Raw genomic sequence first — 17,287 nt, forward strand, 5'->3', positions numbered from 1 at the left:
CCATCAATGTTTCAAAGGAATTTCGAGTTAAGTCATTTACTTGCGCTTGGCAATAATCTTAATCTCAGACCACAAGTTAGATTCTTAGCAACGTTTGCTAATGGTTGTTGTCAGTGCGGCACGTGTCTCAGAGTCGCGTGCCGTTGTCGCCTGCACACTCCGATCTAATCTAAGGCACGAATGCCGACGTGAGGTGTGCCCCTTCACACGTGATTGTTCCACGCAAACCTAACTATAAGATCTCATCTCTTAATGCGTGCCGTTTTCAGACACGTCTAGAACTGGTCAAATCGTTTGACCATTTTCGTACAATTCTCGCATTCTTTAAAAACATGTGGGTAGCGGTTTTTATTTTATTAGTCTGCTATTTATCTATGACAACATTTTTTAATCAGCCTGTTTGGTAACTTGAAAGGAATTTCAATAAAAACTGATAAATATAGTTATTTTGAAATGTTTTGACAAAATAAATATGTAATAAACATTTATGTATCCTCATATAAAATTATTAATTAAGAAAAGTTGTAAAAATAAAATTACAGATGATACTCTTTTTGATGAGACTCTTGCGTTGATGTATTTTTATGTAAGTCAATGTATAATTAACTTCAATATAAATATATTAAAATACACAAAACAATTACTTAAATGAAATACAACTGCACTAAGGCATTATTATTTGTGTCGGCGCGTCCTGTCTTTCGTGTATTTATACGTCTCTTGAGCCTTCCAAGTGTTTGAACAATATCTCATAAAATAGTGACTAACGTGTTTCTATGGTATTTTATCTTCAAGCGGCCTCCGCCTCCGCTGTATAATTTGACTGCTTGTCGAAATCCGTAATAGCTAAATTATTTGAGTCATCGTCTTGTTTTTATTTGTAATTATCCATTATATTATGTATTAGGTTTAATATATATATATTTTATTTTAATCATTCGTTTCAGATATTAGGTTCAGTGGGAAGTCTAATATGTGCAAACCATATTTAAGAAAAAATGTTTTTTTTGTTACTTTCATAAATTAGCAACATAACTTTATTAACAATTAGCTCAGCAAAAATATGTTATTCAATAAAATAATGCTTCACATCCCTTAAGAGTATAGGTGGTAAATAAAAACATTGAATTTGTTTAGAAAACTTTATTGCAGGTAATTGGCAATTTGGACGGATTAAATTAGTAGAAGTAAATCGTGTAATTTATTACTACAATTATCTGAATAAGGCACTACTAGCACACCATTATAACATACTTTCAATTTATTATACCGTAGAACATAGCACATTTTAGTTTTTAAGCATCTATTTATTTAAATTAAGAATTTATTATTACATATATTTAATTCGCAATCAAACATAAATTACGTAAAAAGAAACTAAACTAAAGTCAATAAATTACGATGTCGGGATGGCCGTCAATCTAACGTTTCTTGACTTAGGTCGCGTGATCGGTTAACTACTTAAAAGGTACAAAAAATTTAATTTAACTCATTACTTATTATCATATCAGGCTTATGCTACTTTAAAATATGGTACAATACGACTTAAGACCTCTGCTAGAGGTATTAGCGTAAAGTATATTTAGCGACATGGTCTTAATGATGACTCACGGCCATGGTCCCGCAACTGACGCCGGAGATGGGGACAAGCGAGCGTACCCAGTCACATCATACACTCTATAGTCAGACGTTATATCTCTAGCATTCGTCCACAATCGCGCACGCTCCTAGGGTCGTCCCCGTCTCCGTGTCGCGCAAACTCCGCTACGGTTGCCTGACATGGCATTAGAACGGGCTTACTTCGAAACTTATTATAATAACCGCTGTCGTTATCTTATACTCCCTGAAAAATCAACGCAATTCATAATATTAACGTTATCATTCGGAGCTTAGACACGACGGGGGAATTCATATTATGTAAATATACTACTATTGCGGACGTATATCACGTCAACATATCTACGGAAATCTACTCAAAAGTGCCTCTGGTGCGCACGAGAGAAACTAGCATCGTAGACTTTGCAGAGAGCTGAAGGAGCATTAGGACCAGGTAGAAGTTCTGCGGCTTTAGCTGCCGCACGTCTTCGTTGCCAACTGCAAGTCCACGCTGCAAGAACGACTAGTTGAGCTGCTATAAACGCAGCTGCTGCTAACATTGCTCCTGATGCGTTGACGCAAGTAACGTCTGTCTCTCTTATGAATACAGCATCTTCGGTAACATTCTTCATTTTCTGCTTGTCGAAACCAAACTTGTCAGTTATTTGAATGGTCTGGACTAGTAACATGTCATCGGTAGGTGCCGCTGGGGTCGAACGTCTCTTCCTACGACCGTATGACATGACTGATCGAAGTTCATTCGGTCCTCCATCACATATAACTGGTTCACAAGTAGGCATACACGGTGTTACCAAAGCCCGGAATTGCACAACTTCCGATGAAGGGAACTTAAATGCATCGAAGTGGGAAAGCAGCGTCTGTAAGTTACAAAAGTGTTAATATTTTAGTAAATCTACATTAACAAAATGTTTGCCTTCATTTGCTCAAATTATTTTGTTTTTTCGAAAATTCGGTATTTAAAAATAAATAAGATAATTCATAAAAAAAATACCTTTCCGCTCGCTGCTGACTTGTATAAAGGTCCCATAATGAAATGATCAGTTGGGCAACCATCGCTATCGATAAGTGTGATTTCACTTGAATCCACGCCGTCCATAGCAACAAGTTCTCGTACGAAGATTTCGAATGGTGACTTTTGATCCATGATTTCGAAACGTAGGGCCTGAAAAAGAAATAAAATTAATGATTAAAATAATTAAAAAAACTTTTGTAAAAAAAAAATTATCGGAACGAATATTTACCAAGGGATCTCCAACTTCAGCTGAAGCAATAGTGTCATCGCCGCTCCTGTCAGTAATTCTCATAGCTACGTTAGGTGAATCGACAATAACCTCCTCTGAAATTCCGGTCTTAATATCTCCGTGAATTCCAAGATCAACTTCGTTAGCTACTGTCTTATTAGTCAAATCGTATTGACATGTTACCGCCAAACCAAGATCAGATGATGTAACAATAGTGTCATGATGTTGAATTACAACGTCGTTTAGGTATCTACAAAAAATAGATAAATATGGTGATTATAGTTTATATAATGTAAAATGAAGTCGCCTCGACTTCGGCGCTAAAATATAACAGAAATAATCACCTTCCAAGTCCATTTTGTTTCACATTGCACTCAATATTATTGTATCCCATATGTAATTCGAATTCAAGACTTTGTTCAACGTCAACAACACACGAGTTAGGACTTCCTTTTGCGTATATTTTACCATCGAATAATTTTGAGGTCTGAATGCGAGCTACCATATCGCCAGCGCGACAATCAATAGATACATTGTAGCAGGAAGATAATTCATAAGTAGCTGCTTCTGGTACTTCCAAATAAGGATCCTAAAATTGTAAAATAGAATTATTTGTGCACATTCTATTGATTTAACATAAATTCGTTGCAGCTTTAATTATCACTTGTTTGGTTACGAAAGCTGCAGATCTGGGTTGAAACCAAGTAATTATTGAGCTTCTTTATCAACAATTTTTCAATCACATTTTGAAATTAGAAAATCAGCAGTAGCCTGATCTCTCTCGAGTCGTGTCGAATTGCCGTCCCATCAGATTATATAGAGAGAGATTGTGTTCTAGGTCAAGAAGGTCTTAATGATCTCTTACCTGAATGTCAGCAAGCGTGGCTCTAGAATGGTGAGATAGTCGACACACATGGTCGCCCGTGTCTCCATGGTCATAAGAGTGGCAACGGAAAGGTGAGTTAAGACACAATTCGCGACATTCCTCTATTGTTTGCACGTCTTGATATACTGAATCGACCGTTTTTAAAATGCGACCGCTCATCTTTTTAAATTCACACAACTTCGTAGGTTCCTCTACGCAGTTATTTTCCAAGTAATCGATATCTAAATGTAAAAAAAAGATCATTAGCAATTTATTTTTATTTTGTATATATAATTTTTTTTTTTTAACTTTTAAGTAATTACCCTCATTCGGCTGGAAAGAATTTGTACCAGCCAAAGTGATACGATCCATGTTCGACAAAACACATTCGCCCGTTTTATTGTTGTAGTTCGCCGATCTGTAACAATGTGCGTGCGTTTTAATAGTTGTTGGACTCTTTTTATACTATGTGAACTTTCTCAAGATTTGCACCCGAGATTATTATTCTTCGCTGTAAAGTTCATCATTAATAGTGGATTATGCTATATATAGCTTAAAGAGTAACAACAAAAATACAAAAACATTTATATTTTAGGTTTAGTATGTATTTACTTTAAAATTAAGAGCTATTAAATTTATTCTACACTTAGAATCTTTTGAAATGAAATCAAATCAAAATATACTTTATTCAAGTAGGCTTTTACAAGCACTTTTGAATCGTCATTTAACAAACTATATTAAGTGAAGCTACCACCGGTTTGAAAAGTTGATTCTACCGAGAAGAATCATTCAGTACTCTTACAATATAAGCTTTATAGTGAGTAAAATCGAAAATATCATAAATTTCATACATTGCAAAGTAAAAAGGAAAGCAAAGATATATATGGAGCTGTTTTATTACAAGTTCGGATCAGACGTTTGTTATGTAAGTTTGACCCTAAGCCCTTTATTGCTTTATAGTGACCACCCGCGTAAAGACAGGATTATCTCTGATCATCTTGGTCAGTATTTTCTCTTGATATACTATCGATTTTGATCGGATGACCCTTGCTCTTCTAGACCATGGGAAAACATTTTAAAAAAAAAGATCCGATACGGATAAGGATATCAAGTTTAATTTACTTTAAACAATAAAGTTTCGGTATATATATACCGGCATCCGATTTCTGTTATATATTATTTACAAAAAGATCAGAAAAATCTTATTAATGACGTTTAAATTTTAGATAATTAAACAATCGATCATAACGAGAAAGTCACTCATGATATTAAAACAATTTGGGATCTAATAAAATAAACATTTTAAACGATGTCATAATGTTGTTAAATTATATTCAATTTATTACGTACATGACCATTATCATTAGAATAAAAGAAAATCAATAAAAAAAAATTGAATTACAATAAAATTACAACTAGACTGATCAATTGTGTCGTAAGTTATTTTATTCGAAAGAGATTTAACAACATAAATAAAGCGGTACTGTGAATGATTTTAAATAATCTTTCTATCTGCACGGCAGGATGATAGTAACAGCAATAATAGTGAATTATAGCCACATTCGTAGTTAGAATATTACTATCTATTGTAAGGCGGCAACTTTGGTGGTCCTTGTTTAAGCGAAGAATAGACCATTTATAGACAATAATTCAATTACTAGATATTAACCTTACGAACTTAAAGATTGCCGATATCACTATCTACTTCATGAAAAATTATATATCAAGCGTACAAGTAAAACGAGATAATCGATGAAGGATTTGTTTTCTCTGAGTAATTATTCAAACAGATATAAATCTTTTGAGTTAATGATCAACATTTTAAAGCTTGTACAAAACATTGAGGTAGTTCGTAGTTTGAACAGCGAAACACGACGGTGGCATTTAAGGACAGGTTTCTCCTTGAATTTATAGACTTTCAATGAGTCTCGAAGAGCAATGTGTGCCTTATCGGTTATTGTATCGTGAAAGTAGGAAGCGATAGGGCAGCCCGCTCCCACACCGCGCATCGCCACGTCCGCGGAATATTTGCCAAATGTCGTGACTGTTTGAGATCGCGATTTGCGCCGCCCGGGGTAACTCCGCGCCCGCTTCAATGAAGATACGATTTGTACCCAGCAGTATGCTATTCGAACTTTGTTTCTAACCACGCTGTCCATACTTTAAATCTCATATCTGCTATAAAGCCGATCAAATTTTCGGCATCATTGTAACTTTGTAACTAGTATGCATTTTAAACAATTTTTAATAGTATCCATAATCTGAATGATATAGAAAAAAATAATAATTATTATTTATAGTTTTACACTTATGATATGAAATTAAAGCAATATTAGTGCTTACACTTTTGTATGTATAAATTTCTTGCCTTCTCTTATCTTATCAATTTGTGGTATCATTGGTTTGTTGTATTTTTTAACATGATGTATTATATATACTGACAATAGATTAAATAACTCATTAATGGTTTTTAATTTTCTTCAACGTATACGTCGAGCTTGTGTACAGAACTATTGTTATACAAATCAAAAATTATATATTTAATAGAAATTAAGTTATCTATATTGACTTAAATTCTCATCGAAGAGGTTCTCGTAGTCTATAAAAGGGATAATTGGCATAGTTTCATCGACTACTTTATAGATATTTTTATAGTCATTAAAAACAAGCCGCACAACCTCACTGTTGTTTTTTTTTTATTTTTCCCGATCTAAATATATCACTTAATGTAATAGTTGCCAATCAGTGTGTTTTATGCGTTCCAAAATTAAATTAAATGGTGTACACTTTACTATTGCTTTTACGTGCAAAAAGTGACTTACATTTTATTAGAATTAATGTAGATTAAACATAATTTTTAATCTACATTATTTACATCTACCAGATTAGTTGATACAATAATATTCATGTGTGTTTTTAATCAGTGACTATCTATTTTATCTACGTATAAGAAAAATAATCATTTAAAAAATTAAAAAATTACACGAGAATAGAGTTACCAAATTTTAGTTTAATTAATTAATATCCTATTTTGTACTACCTGGGACTCATTATACTTAGAAGTATAAAAACTAAAAGCACTTATCTTGATGTGCCTTTTCCATGTAGGGCACAGAACAAGCGCACATTAAAAACTCCTATTAAGCAATGAACATGGAAAAAGCTTGTGTTTTTTATTCTACTTTTTTACGAAAAGATTTAAAAGATAATTTCTTTAGAGGAATTGTTTAATAATGAAAATACATATAATAAGCATTAGTATGTTGATAAATTCTCGTCTTACGGTAGCGTGCAAATACTGTGAAAAATACTTTCCTCGAACAACGTTTATGGATGTACGACGGATTTACATATCGACCTGCGATGAATTGCAATAAAAAGTAACAGTATTCAATACGAAGAATAACTACATGCTGTTTGTGGTTATGATCCTTGCCTGAATGAATTCTTCGAAGTATTTAACCTAACTTATTATTCATGCATATATATGTACTAAACCATCATCATTAATTACATATTTGAATTAAATTTTATGTCCATTGTTGCTTTTTGATCTAATCATTGATATATTCAAACCGATTTTATACTTTTTAGATAAGACAAATTGTTGTCATAAACAATGATTTAAGTTAAAACACTAATTTTTTTTTTGTTATACAAGTAAACTAATTAATAATAAGATACAACAAAGTTGTTGTCTTTATCTTATTTTATAATCTCCTGTTTAAGATAGCAAATCTGAAGCGGTTATCCGAGATATAACTAAGTAGAGTCGCCGGTTTAATACACTCGGGATCGAATCAGACTCACATTCAACAAAGCGTATAATATTAATTCCAACAATCTTGATATCTTTCGCTTCCTTATCGAAGAGATAACAAACAAATAACAGTATACGAATGAAGATGTTATGACCTTTCCTATACATTGCAACTGCATTCTCTACAATAAACGGACACTATTTCAATGAGGGCTTACCACTTCCTTCTATTGTGGCGAGGGAAATAAATTCTTCGTAACCAATTTGAAATTCCTATTCAATGTTTATTCAACTATAGCTGTTGGACAGTCACAAATACATTCATTTTTACTTATCACATAACTACACCGTAACGCTTGGTAATGAACAAAATCAAAGACTAATTCATTAAGAGTCTATTGGTTACTTATATGTGTTTAATAACTCACCTGCACACGAAATCATTTTCGCCTAAGCAAAGGTCGAGACACATTTGTCTAGATTCGACGGTGTGTGTCCTCTTTCCAAATCCTTTAAGGTTGTAGCCGCGAACGCGATCAAAACACCACGCTCGTTCACACGGTTTCACTCCCAAACACGATTTCTGAGCGTAGATCGTGAATACCGGAAATTGGGATTTAGTCAGAGCACCTATAGAAACATACCATTAAAACTACATCTCATAGCACGATTGTAACATTGAATAAAGTCAAAATTGTAATAAAAATATTTTTTTACTAGAATATAACTTAACTCCAATAAAATAATAATAGTCGTCTTTGAATAGACTATACAGTAAGTTTGAATAGCTTACCGTACAAATTATTGAATAATCGTTGAATTTAATATTATCATACTTACTTACATAGTTGCATTTTTAATAAAGTTGCTAACCTGGCAATTGATCAGCGTCGGAGCTAAAAAGAACGCATAGTCCTGTCTCGTAGTTGACAGCGCGGCAAGTGTCGTTGGCCTGACATTGCTCGAGGCAATCGGTAAGCATTAGTGTCCCAGGGATGTCGTCGAGAATGTGTGAGGGCGCCGAGAAAACATATCTGCACATTAAAATCAGTTTTAATTTAATCAAACCAATAGACTTTAACAACTTTAACTATTATTATGATCTTGAAAAATACTGCAATAACTTTTTTAACGTTAAATTGATTTCCATATAAAACGAAATCGAGCGTCAATAAGGAAGAAAATAATAATTAACAGAAGTCAGAAACTATTGACATTACTGCATCAAAATTAAGAAGTTTATCAAAAAATAATTACCCAGTCACGAGTTCAAATCCGATTTTTTCTGGATCACATTCTTCAAGAGAGTTGGCTGGTGCTGATGGAGCCGAAATACCACTTGGCGCTGACGGTGGTACACCCCCAGAAGCGGTCTCCGGTGCAGATGCTGGTTCTTCTTCGGGCTCTGCTGCAGGCTCTTCAACTGGATCTTCAGGTTGTTCTGGTTCTTCTTCCGGAGCAGATTTAGGAGGTGGTGGTGCTCCTGGATTTGTGTATTCTTCGGGTGCAGCCACTACAGCCGGTTCGGCTGAAGCTGATTCCACAGCGAGATTGTCTTGTGGAGGAGCATCTGCCGCTGATCTTAACGTCCCTTCGAATTTTTTTGCTGCCTCTACGGCACACACCACTACCAGCAAACTTAATATTAGCCGCATCGTGCTCTGCGATGAAGACCGGGGTAACATCGATTAACTGCAACAAAAAATGATATCATTTTAGAGCAACTTTTAATAATTAATTAAGTACTAATTACTTGTCTAATAACTGTATCTGTCTTGACACAGCTTTTCTTATTGTAATTCACACGTTATATTCTCACGAATGAATGAAAACATTTATGATCCCTATCACAGGGCATTCACTGTTTAATAACCTTTAATTGCTACACGTAACAGTACTTAAATGAACCAATTTTAAAGGCTATTACGGAACCTAATTTACCTTTTCATTTGTAATTACATACGCTTATAAAATACATAAACCATTTTTGTCCATCTTTTGTTTCTTAACGAGCGTTAAAATATGTATGACCTAAATTGTACTGCAACTGAAAAATATCAATTCGTAACGTAAGTGATATTAATTTACCTGTTCTAAGATCAATAACCCCATCAATTTGTATACAGAAAAACGACCGGCAATCAAATCCTATTAGTTTCTAAATAGTTTTTTTTTTTATTAATATTACCAACAATATACGAATAGATGGTACCCGGTATCTGCATTACGTTACGCTCACGTTTCCTATACAATGTTCGTAACGGTCCTTGTCTCGTCGCGTTGTCCACTACGTAGTCAACGGTATAAGTTATACCAATTTCATTCCAAAGATATACGTTTGATACCGACGAATAAATTGTATATTGTTAGTATTGAACGACATTCATCGAGTGTTTTATTATAATTTTTTACCACTTTTGTAATGGTAACGACCACTGCATTGTATCTTAAATAGCTTATTGAAAAGAGTCTTCGGTGAAATCAAATATCGTACATCAATAAGAATTTGAAAGGAGGTATAAAAATATTAAACTTTTTCTGAAATTATTATTTTCGACGGTACTTTGATATAATCGATATTCGAAATTAATTAATATGTATACTTTACTATCTAATGTATCTCATAATATTGACAACTATAAGAAAATAATAAATTATTTGATTATTAGCTCAATCAATAAAATTATTAAATAATGTTAATACAATTAACGCCCCAGTTCTAAGAAAATTTAATGGCTGCGATAAAATTAGTCGTCAAGTTGAATAGCGTAAAATAACAGGAGTATAAGTATTACGTGCGCTATGGATGCCTATCAAGTCCTCGCCGCCTCAGGCTGTCTTTGACCCGCACGTAATCATACAATATATTTATTTATAAAGCGTATCGGATGTAATCTTTTAAGAATATGGCGCTAATTTGTAAACAAATTGACTTGTTTCAATAAGTCAATTTATTTACAAATTTTTAAAAGATGTTTTAAGTATTACTTAGTTCTAAATAACATGTGTTGCTTTGAACTGATTAATACCTAAAACTAAATAATGTTTGACTTGCAAATAATTGTTTGTGAGTTAATAATATTATCCGTAACGACTCGTGTACTACCTATCGCATATGGTACTATGCTGGAAAAATTCATTAACTTGGCTAAAACTAAGTGTCAATAATAACTGTACACCATTTTAATTAATTCATGCGTGCACAGAAGACATACAAAATATGAAGTAAAATTAATATAATTATAAATCAATTAGCAGAAATTCAAATTCATATTGACAATGATCATATGTTTTTAATACTTATCTTTCTGATAAATATCAATTTATTAAAGTCATAAAATCTAATACTAATATAATAATCAAGATAATTGACGAATGATATACAAGTCAAATATAATTTACTACTGTGATTGCAAATTTGTGAAGATATTGTAATTTGTGTTCGTAACCTACTATCCCCAATCGATAATAGCTATAAGTGATCGCACACCCAGACCTGTGTAGGCTTAAATTATGAGTCAGACAAGATGACCTGTAGTTCGAGTTCAAGCGCGAGAATGTTCAAACAACAAGTGATTCATACATAAATTTTCATATTAAATATCTCAAAGAAAAAATAAACATTTACCTTTCCTTTAGAAAGAACGTAATTATTTTATTACGTATTCGTATTTAATTCAATTCGACAAATATATCCAAAGGTGCTCAAAACATACATCACAGCTATTAGAAAGAACCTTAAAGGGATTTACTTGTAGAGCTATTGTGTTCCCATGTCGGATATCACTTGCTGCAAATGTGCCCAACTAGCCTCGAGCTTTGATCAGATGGGGTCAGCGCATTCAATGAGCCGGATGCCTTCAACCTGCTATTTACGTTTCACCATACTTGTACTTGTTGGCACACTATGGATATCGCCTTTGATTTCTTGTACCTTGATCTCGATAGGCCTTATTGTAACTCGATACCCCCATTATATCTCCGGGATTTATCTAATGCCGAATTAACCTTGGAATAATGTGAAACAGAGGATAGTTCAACAGAAGAATTATTATAAGAGCCTAGTCCATTATTCTTTTTTCTTATTTGTCTTTAATACGTCAACACAAACTAATGATGATGTTTAACTTTAGATATAAGTGGGAAATTATTAATGTTGTAAATAATAATCATAAGAAATCTCTAGTTTACAATCAACATTCTAATGGTAATATGCACAAAGACCACAGTTAAAGCTTATTGCTAATACCTTTTAAGTATAACTTCAACTCCAGTGAATAGAATAAATTGACGCTTGCTGTCACAATGGATCTAAACGGCTTAATCCTCATGATAAACCATTAGGCGTGTCTAAATTCAACCATTAGCATCGACAGGAGTTACGAGTACGCTTCTCGTATTTACATTGAATGAAATTGTAATTTGTTGTGTTGGTCTCTAATGGGGCGCGGAGGTTTCCTTATGTGTTGACTTGACGGGATTGTGGACTCTAGCCCGTACAAGGTTACTATCATGCGGCTCGCAGGCGTCAACGTCGCTCATTGTTTTAAGCCTATATTTGAACAACAAAGACGCTTTAAAGTAAGAAACATTCTGTTGAATTATATAATGAATGCGAATTGAATATCGACCATTGTAAATTTTACAACTAAGTTGCTACGAAAACAGAACTTCAAACTAAGGATACAGTCCATATCTTTACTAAAATACTGATATTTTTTATAATGTAATCCAATAAAAAAGCGTTAAAAGGAAAATATACGATGAGGAATTATGAACGTAAAGATTTTGTAATTTGATGTAAATAATTGGCCTTTCGTTCTACTTTATAAATTTTCTTATTTGCTAATGAGAAAAACAATAATATAAAACCTAATTGAACTGTTTGTATTATTCAAATAGAAGCAACCCTATTGCCAATTAAATATTCTGAAGACTGCAATTAAATTAATAGTATGTAATGTACTTTCCTAGATAATCCTTACAGGGGTCAGTAGGTTGATCTCGGGCTTGGTCGTCTCAGCTATTTGCATTAATGAGGAGATTGTGATTTCTCTTCATTCGATCGGATCATCCTTATTGCCCACCATTGCCTACTTGAGTGACTTTTATTATTATAGCCTATGATTTATATAAAAATTACAGAAATAACCGTTAAACATTCGCCTAAACAGCATGTATTACAGTTTTATTAGAACGTTTTAGTTATACAGATATAATGTGTAGGAAAATCTTAACTTAATCTTGAAAGTATATTAAGCTACCTTATTACCCTATTCAGTTTTCTTTGCTATTTATCGTGCTAGCTCAGTGAGAGTCTAGAGTCTAAAGTCCTATAATTTACTAGCATTGTTCACCACAGCATGGACTTCAATCAGTAATCTAAACTAGGTTTTCGGTGCACGTAGCATCCGCTTTGAGACGCTTTCTTTCTTACCTATCAATTTTTAAAACTATGTATAATTTTCAGAAAACCAGTCTCTTATATGACGTAATGTGATTTATTTCATCTGCCATTATATACATATATATATGTCGTCGTAACGTTTTTTTGTCATTAGTGGTTGTTGAATCTGTTGTGGTTGCCCAGTGCTCTATTCAATATGCACCAGGCGACAATGCAATTTGTTTCTATTTCTGTCGACATTATTCTTTGTGGTATCTTCTATAATTATGTTTATTCTTCTTTTTTATTTTTCATTCTGTCCAGATTGCTTTAGTACGAATTACCATCATTCATTTTTTTTAACTTAATGACACTTATCAGAGCTCGTTGCGCAGCATTTTTGAAAAGTTATAGCTACAATAAACCCACTTGCTTTTGCAGAGACTAAAAAAATACTTCTACTGTATATTTCATAAAGCAGATCATTGATTAAAAAATACGTTATAAGCTGAGTTGTTTTCCCTTGTAAATTATATACTTAACTGTATTTAATAAATGCAACATGAAGTTCCAATTGAATAACACTAAACTGTTGTAGCCTTTAGCTTCCACTTTATCGCATGAAATCCATAAGGCAGAGCCACAGGCGTCGGTGCCTTTGAATGAAATGGGCGATTCGAAACTACAGTAGAACAATTAATTTGATTGACATCGCACGCCGCAACGCCCGAGGGTATTTAAAAGCACTGAAATAGCTTTGTTTATGAATTAGCCTTAGCACTGTTCACTTTAAATGAAATAAAGCAATAAATGTTTATAATAGAAGTGACTTTTATATGCCGTTGGGCACTAGACGAAGATTGTTGTTGTGTCGTGATTAGTCGGTATTGTAATTTGAAAATCATATTAATATGATGTGTCATATTTACGTCATTTCATATATTTATGCTTATTTTTATGTTTCACGTTTATACAGAACAGTGGAAACTTGCTTTCAAAGCTACTTCCTAATTCCTAGGGTAAATTACCAAACCCATTAATAAAATCTTTATTTCATGAATGGGTTTGGTAATCTCCGCTAAACGTGTTTAGGATGACATTATTGTTAAAAAAGTCGAATCATACGCTTGCTGTCGAATTCCTGTAATGCAAATGACGGTTCATCCTGTTGTCGGTCGCCTTTGCGGCTTCAGTCGTGCTATAACGGCATCATCAATCATCTGTAATTTGATTTCTATGCTCAATTATTGCGTTCGCGGAGGTCGAAACGCGCTCTCCACTTCCCACTACTCGTGCCCACTCAGATGATATATGACTACGTATGTTTACATAAGTTTATTGACCTACGAACAGTTTGTCCAAATATTGAGGACACCTGTGTAGATTAGACCTCGACTTTGATAGTCAAGTTTTCATTATCAATTTGTAACACTATATCGAACGCGTATTTGAAATGGTAATATTACTTCGCTTTATTAACATTTGTGTATACTCGATCGCGTTCAATATTGACCTCGATGTGTAATAAAGCGTTTATAAACAACCAGAAAACCGTAATTGATTCTCAATAGGATGGCTCGGCGGCTACTTTCTGTACCGACTGTGTCACGTGACAACTGTCACGAATTCTATTGAAACACTGACCCACGTTCGATATCGTCGTGCAGAACCATTATAAAAAGAACAAAAATTCCGGAACGATTAAGCTCCGTGACTTTTGCTTCGATTTTTTTTTTGTCTCATTTTAATTTTTAATATTTAGGGAAATATTTTATAATAATTAAATATTATGTTAAATCATTTGAAAATCATATTAAAAGTATATGAAATATATATGCAAGATGCAATAGATTAAAAGTATAATTACTACTAAGGTTGCTGTTTCGAAAAAGTCGCCGGGAACAATAAACCACCGTGACGGATGGTAGGCGCTAAACACAATAATCACAAGTGGCGCATGACGAGCGTGGCGCACGTGCACTCCGGTCACGAACGCCCCGGGTGACGATACAACGCCGTACGGCTCATGTGGTAGCAATCTTTATTACAACAATGTTTATATCGACTCGTCAAACTAGGTAATATCACTCGTTTATCTCCTCATCAATCATCACTGCGTGACAAACGCTGACAAGTGAACTACTTACACCTGTATTACTTAACCGCATGGAGGACAGCGCTAACGATGGCTTAACGACCTTACCCTCCTTGTTAAGCCCACGATCGATTGATCCATAAGGATAAAAAATATCTCCATGCTAATAATAACTTGTGATAATTACGTTTATTTATGACCGAGTTGAAGTTTACAGAAGAAACTTTCTAGAAAAGTAACGTAGCAAAAACGCCGCTGATATTTCATAAAATTGTATAAAAACCAAACATTATTATATTGATGTGTTTTCTACTTAAAATATTATAAAATTAAAATAATAAATCAAAAGTGACCAATACAATTCTCCGGATAGTATTTATTGTTTGCAAAATCAAACCATCGACACTTTCTTATGTTCTTTAGGCAGCTCGTCGAAGCCCACGCTCATAAAATATAGGATCTTGTCTAACTACTGATACTTATATCGATAGCAAATGAAATATGAACAATCGAAACTAGCTTCTACAAGAATTATAAGCTGCGATTGTAATGAAAGAACGACATGTCACAAACAAGAGAATGGCAATTATTTAACGCTATAAAAGGAATTTCTAATTAAATGTTTTACGAATATTACTAAAGTACAAATTTAAACATATTGCAATTTTGACGTCTCTGCGTTCGGGCATATAGAACTGTCGACCGCAAATCATTGGTTGCCATAATCATAGCAACTTGTACGTGATAGATTCGATTTACAGGTTCATTTCAATCTTTCGTAGTCACCGCGATACTACAAATTGAATTGCGGCTTTACAAGTATCCGCTGAATTAAAAATTATGTTTCGTCTTACTTCTCTAATTTGGTAATCTCTCAAACTGATATATATTTATACTGCAACACTATAATATTATACGAAACGTCTTCTATATAAGCGCTCTTATTTCTGTAATGTTCGAAAGAAAAACAACGATTAGGATAAAAGATCAGATGCGGTTATTAACCGATTTCAATCTCCACTGATCGTAACACAACGTTTCTGATCGGTTAAGAGATTCAATCAACGTTAATTGAGAACGTTTCGGCGTTACAATCAATTTGATCACTGTTTGAATAACCTTTAAAGTATATCATACAACATACAAAATAACATTTTAAAATATATTAGTTAATGAATAATCAAGGATAGGAAAATGTGAGATTACATTTTCCTAATAATAGACGACATATTACATTCTAAACTTGTGGAAAATTATCACCAAATAATTAAACTATGAAATTATCTTCTCTCTTTAGAATAAACCGTATATCTAATTTTACAATACCGCCGGAATTTCTATGAAACCCCAGATATGTTATCACATTTTGCAAAACAAACTCCGGTATTGATACATATAACGTAGACACACGTACACAAACGAAGTTGCTGGTACAGTAATGATAACGTATATTAAACATTAAATAAATTCAATATAACTTCACGGCTAGAATCTAAAAACGTATATGTATAGTTTAATTAAATTACGGCAAAGTCAAATACAGATTCGAGTTACAGTTTCGGATAAGGTGTTCTAGTTGTATTCGTGTGACTACACGAAACAAAATTACATAAGATATGTATGTCGGTTGTTACTAATTGGTACGAGTGAATTTCCCTGAGTACGGTACGCATGCGACCGGTCCAGGCTAACGGACCTCTAAACTCATTATCGAACAAGTAATCATCCAAAGTACCCATGAACCTCACGCTCGACACCAAGTAATATTATTTATTTAATCTTGTGAATGCATCGCTCAAAAAGTAAAACGACTCTTCTGAATTTAAACGATTCTAAACACTTTTAACTTAAACAACGTATAATACAGAAAAGGATGTCGTTGTCTGCGAATTGATGAAAAACGCTTTTATTGCTATCAATGATCATGTTAAGTATAAAACTTTCTTGCTCTATTTTTGTATATTTTAAACTTTTCTCTGCATTTCTATAAAATAATATAATCGTTGCATTTTTTATCATGAAAATTACAACTTGGGAAGGGCGGGAATTTGCGGCCGCCGGCAAACACGGACCGTCCGCCTTCTAAGCACGCTGCCATTGTTCCTCCGGTTCTATGGTCTTCGTCCATGATATCCTACAGATTTATAATTAAAATTTAGCTTATACCCGACCTATATTGTCTTTTGAAATAGTAAAGTTTTTGTCATTTGAAATTTATTTTCTAACTAGCTGTGTTTTATGGATCGTTTGTTTCGTTATTATACGACATAACGCTTTAGAACATGCTTGGGCATAAATTTTACAAAGCAATAAACTATAATCA

General features: G+C 33.5%; 2 protein-coding genes across 3 annotated transcripts in view; one reads left to right on the top strand and one right to left on the bottom strand.

Annotated features, from left to right (window-relative positions):
* Window positions 1-17,287, top strand: part of LOC113392898 (autophagy-related protein 16-1) — a 126,150-nt gene that overhangs the window by 15,704 nt on the left and 93,159 nt on the right. The window lies entirely within an intron of this gene.
* Window positions 1,129-17,287, bottom strand: part of LOC113392897 (uncharacterized) — a 39,075-nt gene continuing 22,916 nt past the window's right edge. Inside the window, exons 3-11 of the mRNA XM_064216462.1 lie at window positions 8,741-9,175; window positions 8,357-8,517; window positions 7,912-8,113; window positions 4,047-4,141; window positions 3,724-3,965; window positions 3,203-3,447; window positions 2,859-3,108; window positions 2,609-2,779; window positions 1,129-2,474 (exon numbers count right to left, since the gene is read on the bottom strand). Coding sequence (XP_064072532.1) covers window positions 1,974-2,474; window positions 2,609-2,779; window positions 2,859-3,108; window positions 3,203-3,447; window positions 3,724-3,965; window positions 4,047-4,141; window positions 7,912-8,113; window positions 8,357-8,517; window positions 8,741-9,168 — 2,295 coding nt within the window. The 5' untranslated portion in view covers window positions 9,169-9,175 and the 3' untranslated portion in view covers window positions 1,129-1,973. The remainder of the gene's footprint in view (window positions 2,475-2,608; window positions 2,780-2,858; window positions 3,109-3,202; window positions 3,448-3,723; window positions 3,966-4,046; window positions 4,142-7,911; window positions 8,114-8,356; window positions 8,518-8,740; window positions 9,176-17,287) is intronic.

This window comes from Vanessa tameamea, chromosome 12 (assembly GCF_037043105.1).
Source record: "Vanessa tameamea isolate UH-Manoa-2023 chromosome 12, ilVanTame1 primary haplotype, whole genome shotgun sequence".
Lineage (NCBI taxonomy): Eukaryota > Metazoa > Arthropoda > Insecta > Lepidoptera > Nymphalidae > Vanessa > Vanessa tameamea.